Source organism: Camelina sativa, chromosome 14 (genome assembly GCF_000633955.1).
Source record: "Camelina sativa cultivar DH55 chromosome 14, Cs, whole genome shotgun sequence".
In the NCBI taxonomy this organism is placed as follows: Eukaryota; Viridiplantae; Streptophyta; class Magnoliopsida; order Brassicales; family Brassicaceae; genus Camelina; species Camelina sativa.
The window spans coordinates 27,162,038-27,180,242 of NC_025698.1; the positions used below are offsets into that span (position 1 = coordinate 27,162,038).

At 36.1% G+C, this 18,205-nt stretch overlaps 4 protein-coding genes and 1 pseudogene across 8 annotated transcripts; 2 read left to right on the forward strand and 3 right to left on the reverse strand.

The window, feature by feature from the left end:
• Positions 301 to 4,314, forward strand: LOC104742599. Its single transcript, XM_010463618.2, has 3 exons — positions 301 to 1,172; positions 1,707 to 1,835; positions 2,391 to 4,314. Exons 1-3 carry the CDS (start codon positions 714 to 716, stop codon positions 3,996 to 3,998), a joined length of 2,196 nt encoding a protein of 731 aa, XP_010461920.1. The 5' UTR covers positions 301 to 713; the 3' UTR covers positions 3,999 to 4,314.
• LOC104742600 (ubiquitin thioesterase OTU1) lies at positions 4,418 to 6,774 on the reverse strand. Of its 2 annotated transcripts, none has more exons than XM_010463619.1 (9): positions 6,660 to 6,774; positions 6,038 to 6,128; positions 5,895 to 5,940; positions 5,487 to 5,595; positions 5,288 to 5,379; positions 5,146 to 5,208; positions 4,951 to 5,069; positions 4,782 to 4,857; positions 4,418 to 4,687 (listed from the first exon to the last, which is right to left on the reverse strand). In XM_010463619.1, exons 2-9 carry the CDS (start codon positions 6,100 to 6,102, stop codon positions 4,631 to 4,633), a joined length of 627 nt encoding a protein of 208 aa, XP_010461921.1. In that variant the 5' UTR covers positions 6,103 to 6,128; positions 6,660 to 6,774; the 3' UTR covers positions 4,418 to 4,630. The 2 variants fall into 2 exon arrangements, with proteins under 2 accessions (XP_010461921.1, XP_010461922.1); XM_010463620.2 differs by lacking the exon at positions 6,660 to 6,774 and adding an exon at positions 6,452 to 6,637.
• Positions 7,914 to 11,595, reverse strand: LOC104744025 (AP2/ERF and B3 domain-containing transcription factor At1g50680-like). Of its 4 annotated transcripts, none has more exons than XM_019235812.1 (7): positions 11,186 to 11,595; positions 10,499 to 10,601; positions 10,342 to 10,407; positions 10,128 to 10,254; positions 9,858 to 10,028; positions 9,722 to 9,768; positions 7,914 to 8,972 (listed from the first exon to the last, which is right to left on the reverse strand). In XM_019235812.1, exon 7 carries the CDS (start codon positions 8,938 to 8,940, stop codon positions 7,975 to 7,977), a length of 966 nt encoding a protein of 321 aa, XP_019091357.1. In that variant the 5' UTR covers positions 8,941 to 8,972; positions 9,722 to 9,768; positions 9,858 to 10,028; positions 10,128 to 10,254; positions 10,342 to 10,407; positions 10,499 to 10,601; positions 11,186 to 11,595; the 3' UTR covers positions 7,914 to 7,974. The 4 variants fall into 4 exon arrangements, with proteins under 4 accessions (XP_019091357.1, XP_019091358.1, XP_019091359.1 ...); XM_019235813.1 differs by lacking the exon at positions 11,186 to 11,595 and adding an exon at positions 10,684 to 11,179; XM_019235814.1 differs by lacking the exon at positions 10,499 to 10,601.
• On the reverse strand, positions 13,674 to 14,648 carry LOC104744026 (AP2/ERF and B3 domain-containing transcription factor At1g50680-like). Its single transcript, XM_010465057.1, has one exon. It carries the CDS (start codon positions 14,646 to 14,648, stop codon positions 13,674 to 13,676), a length of 975 nt encoding a protein of 324 aa, XP_010463359.1.
• On the forward strand, positions 14,789 to 16,532 carry LOC104744027 (annotated as a pseudogene).

Sequence of the window (18,205 nt, forward strand, 5' to 3'; positions counted from 1 at the left end):
AAAAAAAAAAAAAAAAAGAAATCGAGATCTATTTGACTTATATTATAACGCTTTATGCATTGCATGTTCAATTCTATACATTTTCTCATTTAAAAAATAATTTAAGCTGCTATGTTAACATCAGACAACACAATACAATATCTTTTGTACATACAACATTTTTAATTAGTAGAATAAATAATAAACACGTACAACTTTATTCAATTATTCATTTATTGAAACTACAAAATGTTTTTTTTTTAATTAATAAAATCATATATTCCCAACGTCTCTCTGCAACACGCACCACCAAGCTAACCTCTCCCCCCATGTAGTTTAGGGATACGCTCCCACACGCGCTACAACGCGAGTGTATTTTTTGTTGATACGACATCGTTTTAGTCTTATACCGTTGACCAATAATACGCTTCGGTTTTAACAAATACATACGTACTCATCTCTCTTTACTCATCTTCTTCTCCTCTCTCTCTCTCGTTCCCAGTCACAAGACTCTCGGATACATACAACAAAGCGAACTCAGAGCTCTCTCTCTCTCTCTCTCTCTCCCTATCTCTCTCTTTCTCTGAGTCACGCATTTTTTCGTCTGTGATTCTCGAGCTTTTTTTTTTTCTTTTTCCCCGAGGTTTTTCGTCGGTTCTTCACGGTTGGTCTGGAGATAATTTTATTTTTTTGTGTATGGCGGCGGCGTTGATTGAGTGGTTGAGGAGGAACAGATGAAAGTCACCGGAAAGCCGTATCCGACGGCGACATTACCGGCCTCTGAGTTACAGGCGAAGCTATTCACTAACGCTCCAGATCTCAGGGCTATTCAAAGAGTCACTAAACGCAGAGCAAGGAACCCGAGTTTGACTCGTCACCGAAGATCCGGCGCTTCTGGTGGTAGACGAAGCAGACCTGAGACTCCTCTATTGAAATGGAAGGTTGAGGATCGGAATAAGGATAAAGGCGGCGGCGTTGTTGAGGACGATGATTACGAGGATGATGGATGTAATAATCATAATAATAATAACAACCAGGTTGAGAGGTCTGAGACTACTCGCCGCAAGGATCGGAGGAAAATCTCACGGCCTGTCTCTGTTAGGAAACTCGCCGCCGGTCTATGGAGGTTACAAGTACCTGACGCGAGTTCCAGCGGCGGAGAGAGGAAGGGGAAAGAGGGGTTAGGGTTTCAGGTACCATTTGTTTTTGGAATCTTATGGTTTTTATTGAGATCCAGTTGTAGTTTTTTTGTGGCTTTTACTTAGGAATTGAAGTGTCTGCACTGTGAGAATGAGGTAGTTGTTGTGGATTTAATGGAAGTATTGAGAGAGATGATGATCTCAATTTATTACCCAGTTGGTGATTGCTTCACTTTGAAGTTCAAGTTTCAACCACTGCTCTGTGATTACCTTATATCATCTTTTGTTTCCCTTTCATAATTTTATCATCTACAAGTCTTAGTCAGTGGATTGATGATTAGGATTCACTGACTTAGTAATTATGATGTAGTCCAAACTCGAGTTGATTGTTAATCTCGTCAGAGTTCTAGAGTTCTAATTATAAGCATATACAGTATGCAGTTAGAATACTGAGAGCGTTTCCTATTGTTTGTGTGTTTCTCAAACTGCTAGATTTAGTGAAAGATCTGATGGGTGCTCATATGGAGAAAGAAACTTTATGATCATTTAGCTTTCTGTTTTAAGCTATATTGTTGTTCCCCCCTGCAGAGAAATGCTGGGTACATGGGTGTTCCTTATCTTTATCACCATAGCGACAAACCTTCTGGTGGTCAAAGTAACAAGATAAGGCAGAATCCTAGCACTATTGCTACGACGAAAAATGGCTTCTTGTGTAAGGTGTGTTTATCTTCTCAATCTTCTTAGTGTATATGATATTAGCTAAACAATAGATGTATGTTTACTCTTCCAAAGACTTTGCGCGCTCTTTTACCATACTTGTAGTTGAAATTATATTTCCACCTCCCTATAGGAATTACCAATAAGGGGTTATCTTATCGATTGGCGTACTTGATTGTGAATTTGCTGGTGTTATTGTTTCTTTTCATTTTCAAATCAGATAAATATTCAAATGTAGTATTATGGAAGAGGTCCCAAAAGTTTCTCTTATATCCCCAAGCTGCAGAAGGTAAAACTTGAATGAGATTGAGAGCATCAATCTGAGAGTCGGAGTTGGTTCTTATCTAGTTTATGAGGCCTTGGTCATTCTTACCTTTTTGGGCAATGGGTTTGATTAAAGCTACGAAGCTTTTAACTTGGGCATCCTAATGCATGGAACCCTATACATTTTTCTGTTGGGCTTTTCTTGTTTGATTCAGGTTTTTGTTGTGATTATTTTGTGTAAATTCTTTATGGTTTCTTGACCTCAAGTCTTATATTGTTTTTTTTTGTCAGCTCGAGCCTTCAATGCCATTTCCCCACTCGGCGATGGAGGGGGCGACAAAATGGGATCCTGTCTGCTTGGATACAATGGATGAAGTACATCAAATTTATAGCAATATGAAGCGTATTGATCAACAAATGAATGCTGTGTCATTGGTTTCTTCCCTTGAAGTAGAGCTGGAGGAAGCACATGCTCGCATTGATGATCTTGAGAGCGAGAAGCGATCTCACAAAAAGAAGCTCGAGCAGTTCTTGAGAAAAGTTAGCGAGGAGAGGGCTGCATGGCGAAGCAGGGAGCATGAGAAGGTCCGAGCAATCATCGATGATATGAAAACTGATATGAACAGGGAGAAGAAAACCCGTCAGAGATTAGAAATCGTGAATCATAAATTAGTCAACGAGCTTGCAGATTCAAAGTTGGCCGTGAAGCGTTACATGCAGGACTATGAAAAGGAAAGGAAGGCAAGAGAATTGATTGAGGAAGTTTGCGATGAACTTGCCAAGGAAATAGGAGAAGATAAAGCTGAGATTGAAGCATTGAAGAGAGAATCCATGAGCCTCAGAGAAGAAGTAGACGATGAAAGAAGAATGCTGCAGATGGCTGAGGTCTGGCGTGAGGAACGTGTCCAGATGAAGCTTATTGACGCCAAAGTAGCACTCGAGGAAAGGTACTCACAAATGAACAAGCTTGTAGGAGATTTGGAATCTTTCCTCAGGTCCAGGGATATCGTTACAGATGTCAAAGAAGTGAGAGAGGCGGAGTTGTTAAGAGAAACTGCTGCATCAGTTAATATCCAAGAAATCAAGGAGTTTACATATGAGCCTGCAAATCCAGATGATATCTACGCTGTATTCGAAGAAATGAATGGCGGTGAAGCCCATGACAGAGAGATGGAGAAATCTGTTGCTTACAGTCCAATCAGCCACGGTTCTAAGGTTCACACCGTAAGTCCAGATGCCAATTTGAACAACAAGAAAGGTAGACACTCGGATGCTTTTACTCACCAGAATGGCGACATTGAAGAAGATGATAGCGGCTGGGAAACAGTGAGCCACCTCGAAGAACAAGGATCAAGTTACTCACCAGATGGGAGCATTCCTTCTGTGAACAACAAGAATCACCATCACCGAGACAGCAACGCCTCGAGTGGTGGTACAGAGTCCTTAGGCAAAGTTTGGGATGAGACAATGACTCCAACCACAGAGATAAGTGAAGTGTGTTCCATTCCAAGACGCTCATCCAAAAAGGTTTCATCAATAGCAAAGCTTTGGAGATCATCAGGTGCAAGCAATGGAGACAGAGATAGCAACTACAAGGTAATATCAATGGAAGGTATGAATGGAGGAAGGGTTTCAAATGGGAGGAAATCATGCGCGGGAATGGTGTCACCGGACAGAGTCTCGAGTAAAGGCGGATTCAGCCCAATGATGGATTTGGTTGGACAATGGAACTCTTCACCTGAATCAGCGAATCATCCTCATGTAAACCGAGGAGGAATGAAAGGTTGCATAGAATGGCCTAGAGGTGCACAGAAGAATAGTCTGAAGTCAAAACTCATTGAAGCACGAATCGAAAGCCAAAAGGTTCAGTTGAAGCATGTTCTTAAACAGAAGATTTAGGAGCCGAACCGGTTTTGGTCACAGCTGATCCATATTTTAATACCCGGGGCACTGCGTGGGGTTCTCTGATCTTTCACCGGTTTCTGATTCTGTATGAAGTAATAATGTTCCGGGGAAGCAGTCAGAGCCAACGAGCAGTTTAGACCCGAGTTTAGATTACGCATGTCATTTGGTCATTAGCAATTAAGCAATGTGTACTCTAATATTATTATCTCATCTCATGGAAGAAAAACCTGTAGCAGAGTAAGAGACGCTAATGTTCCTTAAAAGACTTTGTTCATCAATTTATATGATATAGTTCTTAGTTTCCTGCAAACTCACCAAATTTGCGAAGATGCGCATTTCATTTCGTTATGCTTTGCTTTGATTTTTGTTTTCGTTTTGTTATGGTCAAAGGCTAAAAGCAGCTGTGAACTATGTATAGTGGAAAGTTTCGTTTTCAAATTTTCATGACATTGGTGAGACAACAATGGTCCTCTTAGAGGGGATGTAACCAAAGAAAGAAGACAATGTAAGATAATAGTACAACAGACTGGATTTGAATTGTTGACAACAGAAAAAACAATTAAGCACAGCACATCGTTTTTTTGTAATATACTTTTCCCCTTGTATGAATCAAATCAATCATTCTCTTATTTGTATTCTTGAAAGTTAACGTGACCAGTTGCTTGAGCATGCTCCACAGCTTCCTGTTACAGTTTCAATTATATATGTTTCACAATCAAGCTCTATGGTTATTAAAAGCATACCAAATAAAGAACTTAAGGAGACAAAGCAAATGACCTTTTGTCCAATAACTCCAATTTGGCATACACCGCAACGCAGAGTGAAGTTTGCAGTATCTGTGTAACTCCTTTTCCTGAAACAAATTAAAACCAAATCACAGGGTTTATTCTTATTTGCTTAAGCCACATTTAACAAAACTATGGTTAACACTTATATATATTATTACCTTTGTTGGTCCTTTACTAGATTTAGTACAAGCCCTTCGATTGACCCGATGGATCTATCTTTACCAACTGGAAATATAGTCATATCGAAATCTTCCTCAGCTCCTTCAAATGGAGACAACTGGAAACAAAGAAGTATTTGAGCCACCAGTTTTGTAATTCCGTTAATTTTTTCAATGGAGACTATAACAACTTACAGCGAGAGCATCGTAGTGAAGACCATCATAGATCAGCATAACTCTTTCATTGTAGTTTCTCGTCTGAAAAAGAGAAAACTTATGTTTAATACTTTTGAAGTTTTGTTTCTTTCAGAATTTGTATGTTTGATTTTGATGATACCTGTCCATACAAGTCACATCGACTAGTTTGAATATCGTAAGCTGCAATTTCTCGACCATAATAATCTGCTAATATAGAAAGCTCAATCGCACCTATACAAAAGAAAACAGAAAAGAAACTTTTCAATACACAATGATGAAACCTACAAGCATCAAGCACATGATAGTATGGAGATATTGAAAAAATTAGGGAAAGATACCTCCCCACTTCTCTGGATTGAGAATCCAAGCACAATATTCTTCATTTTGCTTCCCTAGAAATGCTTCGTTATATTTCTCCTTGTTGCTTGCAACTGCTGCTGCTATCACCTTAGCAAAATAGTACCCAGCTAATGTCTCAGAACTATTTAATAATGATTGGAAAATTCACTAAACGGTTACTGGGAATACTCAATTCATTTGGTAACATTCTCTTCCATAAACCTACCCCAAGTATTGCTACTTTTCGATTGTTTGGAATTGGATATTAACCATATCAAGATTGGCCAAAGAACGGTATCAGGAACCTCTAAGCTTTATGAAGCTGATAACTACAAAGAAGCTAAACATAGAATGCAGCTGAACTAACTCTAAAGAGAATCAAAGAAGCTAAAGACAAATGAGAAAACCTGTCTCAGCTCAGGAGCTTTTTTTTGGTCCTTGTCCATGACATAGCTGTAGAAGAGAAAGAGACCTCAAAGATAAGAACTTAAGGCTCAAAGGCAAATAACTCTATCAACTTCTTCTTAACTCAAAAGAGCTGATTGATTACCCGATTGCATTGAAGAGACAACTGTTGTCAGATGGTATAACTCTTCTCACAATGATTCCTTCCATGCTAATAATAACCTCAAACTATCTATCTGCATTCCAATTTCCAAAATCAGCCAAAAGACATTTTCATATTCCCAATCTTAAGCTGTTTCATTTAACCAAGAAACAAATCAAGAGAGAAACATAAAACAAGATCTTTTACACAAGAAAGAGAGATAATTGGATAAAACAAAAGACTTGAAAGTAAGCAAGTAAAGACGAGAATGAAGAGCCTTGATCCTCCGATCTAATCAGATCAGATCTATGAATCAGATCTATGAATCACAAGAAGGAACCCAACTCAATCAAAAGCAAAAGGGTATTACAAATTTCGAAACTTTGAAGATATAAAGCTATGATTTTTGAGAAATACCCAGATGAAGATTAAACACCAAACGCAATGAAAGCACCAAAAAAAACAGAGTTGGTTGAAGAAAGAACTAATGATTTTAAACAAAGGAATGGTTTTTAATAAAAAAAATTTGGATCCACCACCGAAAGAAGCATAAACACGTGACGTGTGGAGGGCATTTTCATGGGTCAGTTCGATAACTAAGGAAAGAAAGGAAGGAAGAACTCACCGGTTGGGCAAACAAAAGATGTTGTGATTCTGAGAATTGAACAAAACAAAAATGAAAATGTTGACGTTTGATTTTTGGTGGTGTGAGGTGTCCGATGTCTCCCCATTATTATAAGCCAATGACTATATTTTTTTTTTTTTGCTTTTACGGCGTCATCCTCCTCCTTACGGAAGACAAAACACAACCAAGATCAAATAATTTCCTTTTTCATTTTTGTAAAAAATATATATTGGATGATTTTACTTGTGTTATTTTCTTTAAAAATTATTAGTAACAAAACCAAGATCAAATATTTTTTTTGCTATATATTTTCTAAAAACAATTTCTGATGATTTTTATTTTATTTAAAAATTATTAATAACAACACCAGATACTGAATTTAGAGAAGATTCGCTATCGATTTATTAATTTATTTTTTTAGCCTCTTTGTCTCCACTGATGAAAATATTAGCAATTTGTTATAGATTTGTTTCACAAGGCCAAGAGATTCGTTTCCATGACTAAGCTAGTATTTCTTGGTTAACAATAGGAATCTATCTGTTTTTTTTTTTTTTTTTTTTTTTTTTTGTTTTATTTGTCTTTNAATGAGTCTATAGATGTTTAACATGGTCATCTAACCATCTTGGATATATTGATAATGGTAGAAACCAGTGAGTTCCAGATTCTTTTAAAGTATATAGAATAGACTACTAACCTAGGTGCAAAGAAAGATTAACCTAGGTGAAACCAGCTAGTTCCAGATTGTATAATTTTTGGTAATTAATATATAATAGTGTTGCAGTTCAACAAATTCATTATTTCATCTAAACAGAAAGAAGAAGAAAATCTTGTAAAATTCACTAAGAACATTGGATCCCTACACCAAACAGCATAAAGCTTATTTTTTTCTCCTCTGTTTTGGTTTCTTCATCTTTTAACTTGGAGCTCACGAATCTTTCAGTTTTCATGTTTACTTCCTCAGGGACAACGGAACCGTTTTCTGAATAGTAATGAACATCTATCATCCAGAAGTTCTTGTCTTGACCTTCTACTGTCTTGACATTGTCGGGGACATCACATATGTAAAAGCTACTCAGACTCTTTTGATGAGTGAAAGAGAGTTCTAGTCTTGTCTTACTCTTTTTGTTTTCATTAAAAACAGATGATATGATTTCATTAAAAACAGATGATATGATATAAAGAGAGTAATTGTTTCCAACTGAATCAGTATTGTATTATATTAGTTACTAAATCTTTGAAAAGTGTGTGGTACAGTTCAACTATTAGAATTGATTACTTCAACAAATCTAAACAGAAAGAAAGAAAAAAATCTCTACTAAGAACAGTGGATCCTTACACCAAACAGCAGAAAGCTTCCTTTGTTCTCCTCTGTTTTGGTTTCTTCATGTTTTAACTTGGAGCTCACGAATTTTTCAGTTTTCATTCCTTCCTCTGAACTATCATGAACCGTCATGTTTGCTTCCTCAGGGACCACGGAACCATTGTGTGAAGAGTAATGAACATCAATCATCAAGGAGTGCTTGATTTGACCTTCTAATGTCTTAACATCGCAAGTGTAAAAGCTGATGACATCCTTCTCCTTGAGTTTCTTCTTCCTCACGAAACTCTTCCAACCGCTGGTGATGACAAAGCTCTGGCTACTTTTCCAGTAACAATACCTAAATTTCCATTGTCTCAATTCGCTGTCGTAACACACAATCTCCACACCTTCCTCTATTTCACCCTCTTCTTTCTCCTTTGGTCTTATGGAAGGCATATAGTTCACAGCGTACCTCTTAGGTATCACAAGCCTATTCAGTTTCCCTACATCGCTCGGTGTCAACTCCTTCTGATAAAGCTCCGTGCGAGAGAAACCCTTGTTCGATTCTTCTCCTCTGACGACTTGTTTTGATCCACCGACAATCTTAGATCGGCTCCTGAGAAAATCTCTGAATTTTTGTTGGTAAGATCCTTCTCTGATCATGTTCAACAAAGATTCTGTTGTGAAGCGATCTTGGAATTCCGGTTCGTGTGTCGTGACATCAGACCGAGGGAAGTTCCGGTACGAGTTGACATCGTAGCGTCCAAGTTTGATGGATGCGCTATCGTAAGCCATGGCCGCTTCAACAGCGGATTTGAAAGTTCCAAGCCAAATCCTTTTCTGGTCTGTGTAGATCTGAACCCCCCAATGACCGTTCTGCAGTTGAACCACTCCTTTGTACTTGACCTTGCCTCGAACGGCAACCGTCTTTGTAGCAGACGCAACCACTTGGGCTTTTTCTGGTTCGTCATCAAGTCTCATGCGTTTCTTGGGTGGCAAGAAAGTTTCGGTCTCTGTCATTGCGTCGTACGTCGTTAATTGAAAATATTAGAGAGATATCAGAAGCGAAACAAAACGATGAAGAGAAACAATGAATTACAGAGAGCGATTATATTATTATTTCTTATCGTTGAGTATTTATAAAGTTTAGATTTTCCATTTTTATTTTGTTGTTTTTTCTATTATTTTAAGAAAATTATGAAAAAAAAATGGAATTTCCATTTGCTGTCGGTCTATTCACCTTTTTAATATAATCTGGTTGTGCAAAACAAAAAGGAAATACATGAGATATGAGCGGCAGGAAAATCTCAAGTAAATTAGGGTTTTTTGATGTTTACCCCCAATTTAATCATTTACAAAACGTTTCTCATCTCATGCGGTTGTGTATTTTTTTTCTTCTTCCTCCCTTTATTTAATTTGTTTTGTTTTTTAATTAACTCCTCTCAATAAGTCAACTTAGGGCATCTCCAATGGTAAAGATGTAAACAAATACGTATGTTAACATTATTTTAAATAGAAGAAAAAATACAAATTCAAAGCTAATAACTTCATAAGATACAAGTGAAAAATATACCTCCAATGGTAAAGTTCTTAATTCAAAGTTCTTAAATTTTTTTTCAGAAACTTGCTTTAAGATAAAACATGAATTTACAATCTTGCTCTTCCTAATCTTAAATCAGTTTGTGCTTCAAAAAAGGCCTAAACAGAGGGAACTACTTATGCAGTATTTATGTTAAGAGTGCAAAAAAGAAAGAAGGCAGACCTTTTTGGTCTTCTCGGCAGCATCTTTGCGTTTGCCATGTCAAATCCCTGAAACAATAAGATAAAAAGGGTTAACTATTGCTCCATTACGGCAAAGGGAACCGAGAAAGAAAACATCAAGTATAAAGATTTCGGACCAGCTTGACGAAGATTTTCTCCTCAGTAGTCTTCTTGTTAGAAAGCTGTTGCATGGACTCAAACACTTTGGTGTCAACTTTTCTTTCCTCGACCCTTAGTGGCTTGCAGAGCCTTCTTCTTCTCCTCCAGGATTTTCTCATACTCTCTGGAAACTCTTCCAGAGACATCTCCTATTACAACAAACAATATGAGTTTTTCTAATTAGCAAACATGAAAACTTTACATAGGAGTTCATAAGATATTGCAATAGCTGTAATCGATGACTGTACCTTGTCTTCAGCTTCTTTCTGTGCTTGCTCTTCGGCTTCTTTGGTTGCATCAGCGGTTTCATCCTCACCCCCTTGCTTCTCAGAAACAGGGCTCTTCTCAACCTCCGTGGTGGGTTCCTCAGTAGCTCTAATGTATCACAAACATTAGTTTTAAAACAGCCTAGAGTTCAAGACATATGGAATGGAAAATTAAACTGAAGACCAGGATGCTTACGGAGCAATGTCATCTTCAGTAGTTCTTCAGTTTCCACGACCACCACCCTCACGTTTTAGATCAGTACTAAACAAAACAAAACAAAACAAAAAGATCACAAATATTAGAAGTTAAACAACAAAGTAGTGGACGGAAGAAAGAAGAAAAAAAATCTTACCCACGACCAGTACCGCTACGGGATCCAAAAATAGCGGAGATAGGAAACTCAGAAAAATAATAAAGAAAGAAGCATCAAAATAACCTAAAATATCTCCAAGACACTGCAAACAAAGATCAATTGCGACCATGTTTGACGTAGCGGAAGCTAAGATAATACAAAGATCTTATTTAGTCTAAGAATACCTAAGATCAATGTCTTCCTGAAATGGTTGAGATCTCTTTGGATCTATCTGAAAACAAGGGTTTGTGAATACTCTTCACACAAAAGCTAAAAGCTCTTAATTTTATTAATCAAATCAACTCCCCCATACAATAGGCCTGAATAGACTATTTATAATAAAACCAGAAAACCCTAATAAATCTCTCTAATATTCTAGAAACCTCTAAAGGTAAATCATATAATTAATAATAATGTTAAAATACAAATAAATGAAAATAATCCTAATTATCCGCTGCATCAATGTTCTTGATCAGTATGAAAAAGGTCACACGAAAAGTTACATGGATTCACATATATACATGTACAGCATCAACTAACATTAAGCTATAAAAAACTTAGATTCCAAAATTCAAAAATGTATATATACAGGCAGAGAGGTTCTTCCAATTCGAAATTATAAACACTGATTCCAGATCAAACAAAGCACAAATCTAATCCAAAATCTGCTAAAAACGAAATCAATACCTAGTAGTAATTCCTCTATCCTCCAATTGAGCTAACGTAACATTCTGCTGCGACGAATTCGTAAACCCAAGACCACCATCGTCCTCATCCAAAGAGCGGTGACGCAAACCTCTCTCCCACGCCGCCGTCTCCTCCGCCTATACTCAACACACAAACACAAGCCATATGTAAACCACACTGAAACCCAAACTCTCAACGGCACGTTAGGTCTCTCGTCACGGCTAAGACTCAGAACAGCGACACCGATCGCAACAAAAGGTATATTCTCCAACCAAACTCCGATTGACCAGCGGGTTAGAGAGATTTCCTTCTCGATTCTCCTCTAAAATCAAACGAGATAGATCAAGATCGCTTCTGTCGCCATCGGAGATAACGAGACATCGCGACTCAAGGAAGAAGAAGAAAATAAAATCAGGCGCAAGTTTTTTTTACCCTTTTACTCTAAAACCCCTACCCATTCACATGTAAACACGTGGCTTTAAGATGCTGCCCAAAAATTTCTTAGCTAAAGATGTACAATATTTCTTAGCATACTAACCATTTTTTATTTGTTTTTTTTCCCATTTTTGTCTTAAGATATTTGCTTACATACTCCCATTGGAGATGACGTTGTTAGAACCTATTTTTGTTAGAACCTATTTTTGGTGGTTACAAACACTAATCCTAACTACCAACAAAAACCAAGGTTTGGTATTGTAAAGAGGGAGCACAGTTCCTTTGTTTTTAGGCAAAAGGTAGCACAGTTTTTTTTATTTCTTTATTCATTGTTCAAATCATAATCTTGATTTAATATATGTTTCTATTCTTCTCAATGTTTTTTTTTATATGAAAAGATTAGTAAGCCAAAAATAAAGAAAATTTAGTAAATCAAGATTATGATTTGAATAGTAATATGCTGTTTTTTGAATGGAGATTATGATTTTGTTAATATGATATAATGAAAATATTAAAAATGTACATTTGATAATTTCGTTAATATCACATTTTTTTCATTTAGTTAATATCATTTAAATATATCAATATTTTATATTATGAATTAGATAATAATAATTTATTTTTTCATTTTTTAACTAAATTAATTTCAATTTTTTTATAATTTATTATAACTTATACTATTCAACACTTGTAATGTTACCAATCAAGCTAAATACTCAACCATTTTCTTTTACTCTACCATCTTTTCCATCCGCTAACTTAAACCGCTTTCTTTTTAACCACTTTCTTTACAACTGTTATAAAAGTTTTAACCGCGTTTTTTAAATGTGGTTACCAATCAAAGCCATTATAAGCCAATAACTATATTCTTTTGCTTTTACAGCGTCATCCTTCTCCTTACCGAAAACAACACAACTAAGATCAATTTATTTCCTTTTTTATTTTTTTTTGCTAAATATTTTCTAAAAACATTTTCTGATGATTTATTTTATTTAAAAATTATTAATAAAAAACCGCGTACTGAATTTAGAGAAAATTATATATCTATTTAATTTAATTTTTTAAAATACTGAATTTAGAAAAAATTAATTTAGTATTTTAAAATTTCTTCTGTATTTTTTCCTCCGTTAAAAAAGAAAATAAAATTCGAAAGGCAAATAGAAGATAGTTTAACAAAAAAAAAAACTAATTTATATTGTTAAATTTATTCTAACACGAAAAAAAAAAAAAAAACTCAATTGATTATATATTTTTTTTGTTTCTCCCTCATCATGCATCCTCCCACACTAATCACGGAGAACCCTAAACGTTTGAAGAAATCAACAATGGTTAGTAAAAAACTTTAGGCTTGATTTTTGAAGCTATATATATTTTCGTTATTTTTCCTCCGTCAGCTATTTTTTCAATATCGTTTGATTCTTATTTATTAGCCTCTTTGTACTGATGAAAATATTAGCAATTTGTTATAGATTTTGATAAAATTCTTGGAAAGGCCAAGAGATTCGTTTTCATGTATTTCTTGGTTAACTATAGGAATCTATCTGTTTGTTTGTTTTTTTTTGGTGTTTCTGTTTTAATGAGTCTATAGATGATTAACATGGTCATCTAATCATCTTCTTAATCATCTTCGATATATTGATAATGGTAAACCAGCTAGTTCCAGATTCTTTTAAAGTATATATTGATAATGTGGTACAAAGAAATATTAACTTTTTAAGAAAGGCTCTTTTTGAGACTTAACGACATATCAAGCAGAACAAGGCACAGTTTGTTGTAATTATCTCATGATCCCGATTAAATTATGGTCTGGTTAACCTGAATTGTGTATGAGAAAACGAGAAGTCCCCTTGCTCTATTTGTTAATATCTATTAATTTCAATTGGTTCACAAGAAAACTGCTAGTTTGTACTTATATCTCAATCATGAAGAACGAAGATAAGTTACTCAGACTACTATTGTATTATATTAGTTACTAAATCTTTAATAGTGTTGCAGTTCAACGGAATTGATTATTTCAAATCTAAACAGAAAGAAGAAAAAAATCTCGTAAAATTCACGAAGAACATTGGATCCGTACACCAAACAGCATAAAGCTTCCTTTTTTCTCCTCTGTTTTGGCTTCTTCATCTTTTAACTTGGAGCTAACGAAGTTTTCTGTTTTCATGTTTACTTCCTCAGGGACAACGGAACCGTTTTCTGAATAGTAATGAACATCTATCATCCAGAAGTTCTTGTCTTGACCTTCTACTGTCTTGACATTGTCGGGGACATCACATATGTAAAAGCTGATAACATCCTTCTCCTTGAGTTTCTTCTCCCTTACGAAACTATTCCAACCTTTGGTGAAGACAAAGCTCTGGCTACTTTTCCAGTAACAATACTTAAACTTCCATTGTCTCATTGTTCTTCTGTCGTAAAACACAAGCTCCACATCTTCCACAGCTCCTCCAATCTCGCCCTCTTCTAATTTCTCGTTGGGATCATCGTTTATGTAAGGAAAATACTTCACTGCGTACTTCTTAGGTATCACAAGCCTATTCAGTTTCCCTACATCGCTCGGTGTCAACTCCTTCTGAAATTGCTGCGTCCAAGAGAAGCACTTGTCCGATTCTTTATCTGCTTCTCCTCTGACTTGTTTTGATCCACCGTCGTTGATACGCGCCACCATCTGAGATCGGAGTTTGAGAAACTCTCTGAATTTCTGCTGGTATGAACCGTCTCTGATCATGTTTAACACAGCTTCTAATTCGTAGGTATCTTGGAATTCCTCTTCGTGGACAGTGAGATCAGACCGAGGGAAGTTCCGGTGCGAGTTGGCATCGAATCTCCGGAGTTTGATGGATGCGCTATCGTAAGCGGTGGCGGCTTCAGCAGCGGATTTGAAAGTTCCAAGCCAAATCCTTTTGTGGTCTGTGTAGATCTGAGCCCCCCAGTTACCGTTGGGCTGCTGAACCACTCCTTTGTACTTGACGTTGCCTGGATCGGTAACCGTCACTAGGGCTTTTTCTGGTTCGTCACTCAGTCTCATGCGTTTCTTAGGAGGCAAGAAAGTCTCGGTCTCTGTCTCTGTCTCTGTCATTGCGTCGTCGTTAATTGAAAATATTAGAGAGAAATCAGAAGCGAAACAAAACGATGAAAAGAAATAATGAGAAACAGAGAGAGATTAATATGGAGAGAGTAAATCTTGGACGAATCAAGACAAACGGTAAATTTCCATTCGTTGTCGGTTCATTAACTTTTTGATATATCTAATTATGCAAAAGAAAAGGAAATACGTGAGAAATAAGAGCGGCAGGAAAATCTCAAGTATATTAGGGTTTTTGACGTTTACCCTAACTTAATCATCAATTAACAAAACGTTTCTCATCTCATGCGGTTGTGTATTTTTTTATATTTTCTTCTTCCCTTTATTTGTTTCTTGTTTTCTAATTGACTCTTACAATAAGTCAACTAATTAAAAAAAACGGTAAATTAACAATTTTTTTCAATGTAAAAGTAAAACATAGAAATTTGAGCGAGTTTTGAGAAAGGAAACAAAATATTGATTAACAAAACGTACGTTTTATTAACCTAAAACAATTAGGGTTTTGCAATCACCACAATCAGACCAATTAGGGTTATATGCATCTCCTTCCGTGATTGGCAAATAAGACATCTAAGATTCCTGATTTAAAGAGTCAGATATTGAACCTCGGTGAGCAAAGCAAAGAGATTTCGTCGCGTATAGGATTGCCAAAGGGGCGAGGTATTATGATTTAGTTTGACTCTTTTAGATCTTCCGAATTTGGATTTGTTAATTTTTATCTATATTTATGTTTTTTTTAAAAGGGTTACGATTTTTGACTTCACCAAAGTAACAAGAAATGTTAATTTCCTAGCCGATAATAACAAATATAATGATGATAAGGTTAAAATGTTAATATATAAATAATCAACTAGTTTTGTTATGTCTCTACATAAATCCTTTCTTCTCAAGTCTTATGAACGCTAATCTTTAATTTATGAGAACTAGTTGGAAACTTGGAATTGCTGATATAGATTGATCAGCCGAGACCTTTATAAGCTCAGACTCGCTACTTGTTAAAAGAAATCAATATGTGACGCACCCTAAACCATGAACAGAGAAAAAGTTTGAATATTTGTGGTAATTTGTCTACTATTCTAATTCTAAAGCATTGTAGAGGAAGAAAGAAGGAACAAATCACTTATCAAGTATCTTTCATATCATGTAATGACATGTGTTTAGGGACATAACTGTTTAGTGGAAGGTTTATACTTTCACGCAAAGTTGTTAATTTTGGTTTAGATTTGACCCTTGTAGGCTTCCAAATAAAAAAGTGACCATTCTCATAATTAGGGTTTGGAGTATCTCTCTGCCTTGGTTATGGATCCACAGGTCGTCAGAAGCCGGAGGAGAAGTGCGAAGAGATGTCGTCGTCCAGCGACTCGACGTGTAGTTTCGATTCGGAAGATGAACGATTGGTCAATGAAGAACACAAAAGAAGCGGGGTATGTAACAATGATCCAATCTTTCCTCCGCTTCTCTTTTTCTTCGTTTCTTTTTTCTTTGAATGGGTTGTGTGATTTTTTTTTTCTGTGTTTTATCTTTTCACAAAAACAAAAACAAAGGATTACGACTTTGACACCACGAAACAAAGAAACCTTGTGATTCGCTATCCTGTTAACTTCGAGGATAGCGACGTTGCTGATGAACCCGAAACCGACGGAGACTTGGTCCACCGGTTATCCAATATCGCTCTTGAGAAACTCAATGCTGATAATCTGATAAATCTTGGCAAATTGGCATTATGGCGGGGGACGCACTTTGTACATCACTTTCGAGGCCAAAGATGCTAATTCTCTAACTGCTGACCCCATATCTTTACAAGCTACCATTGGCTACCTTCCATGAAATGTAACGGTCTTACCCGGTACATCACTTTTGATTTTTTTAGAAGTACCAAAAGTAATTAAAAGTTAAAGTATTATATAAGAAAACAATAAATTATTTATGTAGATTTATCAAATTTATAGATGAAGTTTTATTAGGTTTATGAAAAATATTTACTCATCTTTCCAACTGTTGGTGAATGATCATTAGATTAATGGTAGTGATGTCTATATTTTGCATCTCCTTAGCATGCATTTGTCATACATTTAGCTAGGATAACTAGTCATTTTGCATCATTTTAGAACCTCTTTTATACATTTTGCATGTTTAGGAAGTTTTTGCATCATCCTTGCATGCATTGTGCATTTCGAAGTATTTCAGGCGTTTAGGAGACGTCGGAGACGCACACGACCGAGCCACTCTCAGCGGCCACAATCGAGCCACTCTCAACCTCCACAATCGAGCCATTCTCAGGGCACCAGTCGGACCACTCAATCGAGCCATCACTCGAACCACCGGTCTAGGGATTCAGCTTTTGATGTCTTCATCAAAGTTGTAGAGAATTGAGTCATCTTTCCAGTGCCGTTTATTTCAAGCCAATCGAAGGTGTAGTTCAAGATTTATCATCGTTTTAGTAGATGCGTATACACCCAGCTCGATGCTAGAGTGTACTTCTTGTAGTATATTAGTTATACCTCTCATTTTGGTTTAGTTTAAGTGTGTAGGATTTGTTAGGTCTTATGTCTCAGCAAGTCATCTACTTGACTACTCATATTTGTTAGGTCTTCTGTCTCAGCAAGTCATCTGGCAATGAAAGTTTGTTCCAAATCTCACAATTTTTTTTTTTTAATATTAATTAAGCTTTTTTTTAAAAGTTGGTAGCTTGTATCTTTTATTGGTTTTATATACCTAGCAAGATCTACTTGACTACGAAACATATTAATTGATGATGATCAGACATAACTTGAACTAGTGAGAGCTGTGAAAGCTAATTTTGGGGGAGACTTTTTAATGTCACGTTCTGAGGGCAAGGACGCTTCTCACAGTGAGCCAATACCTTTCCAAGCTATAACGTTGCCTACCTTACATGTGAAACTGATAAGACTAAGGACCGAATGAAAGGCAAAGAGATAATCGACTTATTACGAACTAAGGATATAAAGAGAATTCATCTCTTGCACCCTCAAACAAAACAAAACTTGCTTCCCCTTTAGCTCTCATATAAGAAAAACTAGAAATGTAAAACTCCAACAATCAATCTCTCATGAGTTTATAAAATCCCTAATTTATCTTGCAACATGATACAAGGGTCTACGATGTTAAACCTATATATATAGGTTAGATATAGGTTAGGTCTGTGCTGAGTAGAGTGGGTAGGAGCAAAAACATTAAAACGTTACTGATCGCGCCTATCTCTCATGTTGGTTATAATATCATCAAGCAAGTGTTGTTTGTATTTAGGGAAGTTTCGATTATATATATATACTTTTCTGAGCATGGCATTTATCAAATTTTACAATAATGCTGGTTTTAAAATGATTCCAACTATATTATTAATGTACTATGCTATGGGTTATGGATGAAAGCCGTTAATGCTATGAAACCAAATAAGCTTTTTAAATTAATCATCACCTTCATCGTGGTCAATGCTGCTGCTTCACATGGAAACGATTGAAGAAAACTTGAGAAAGTTC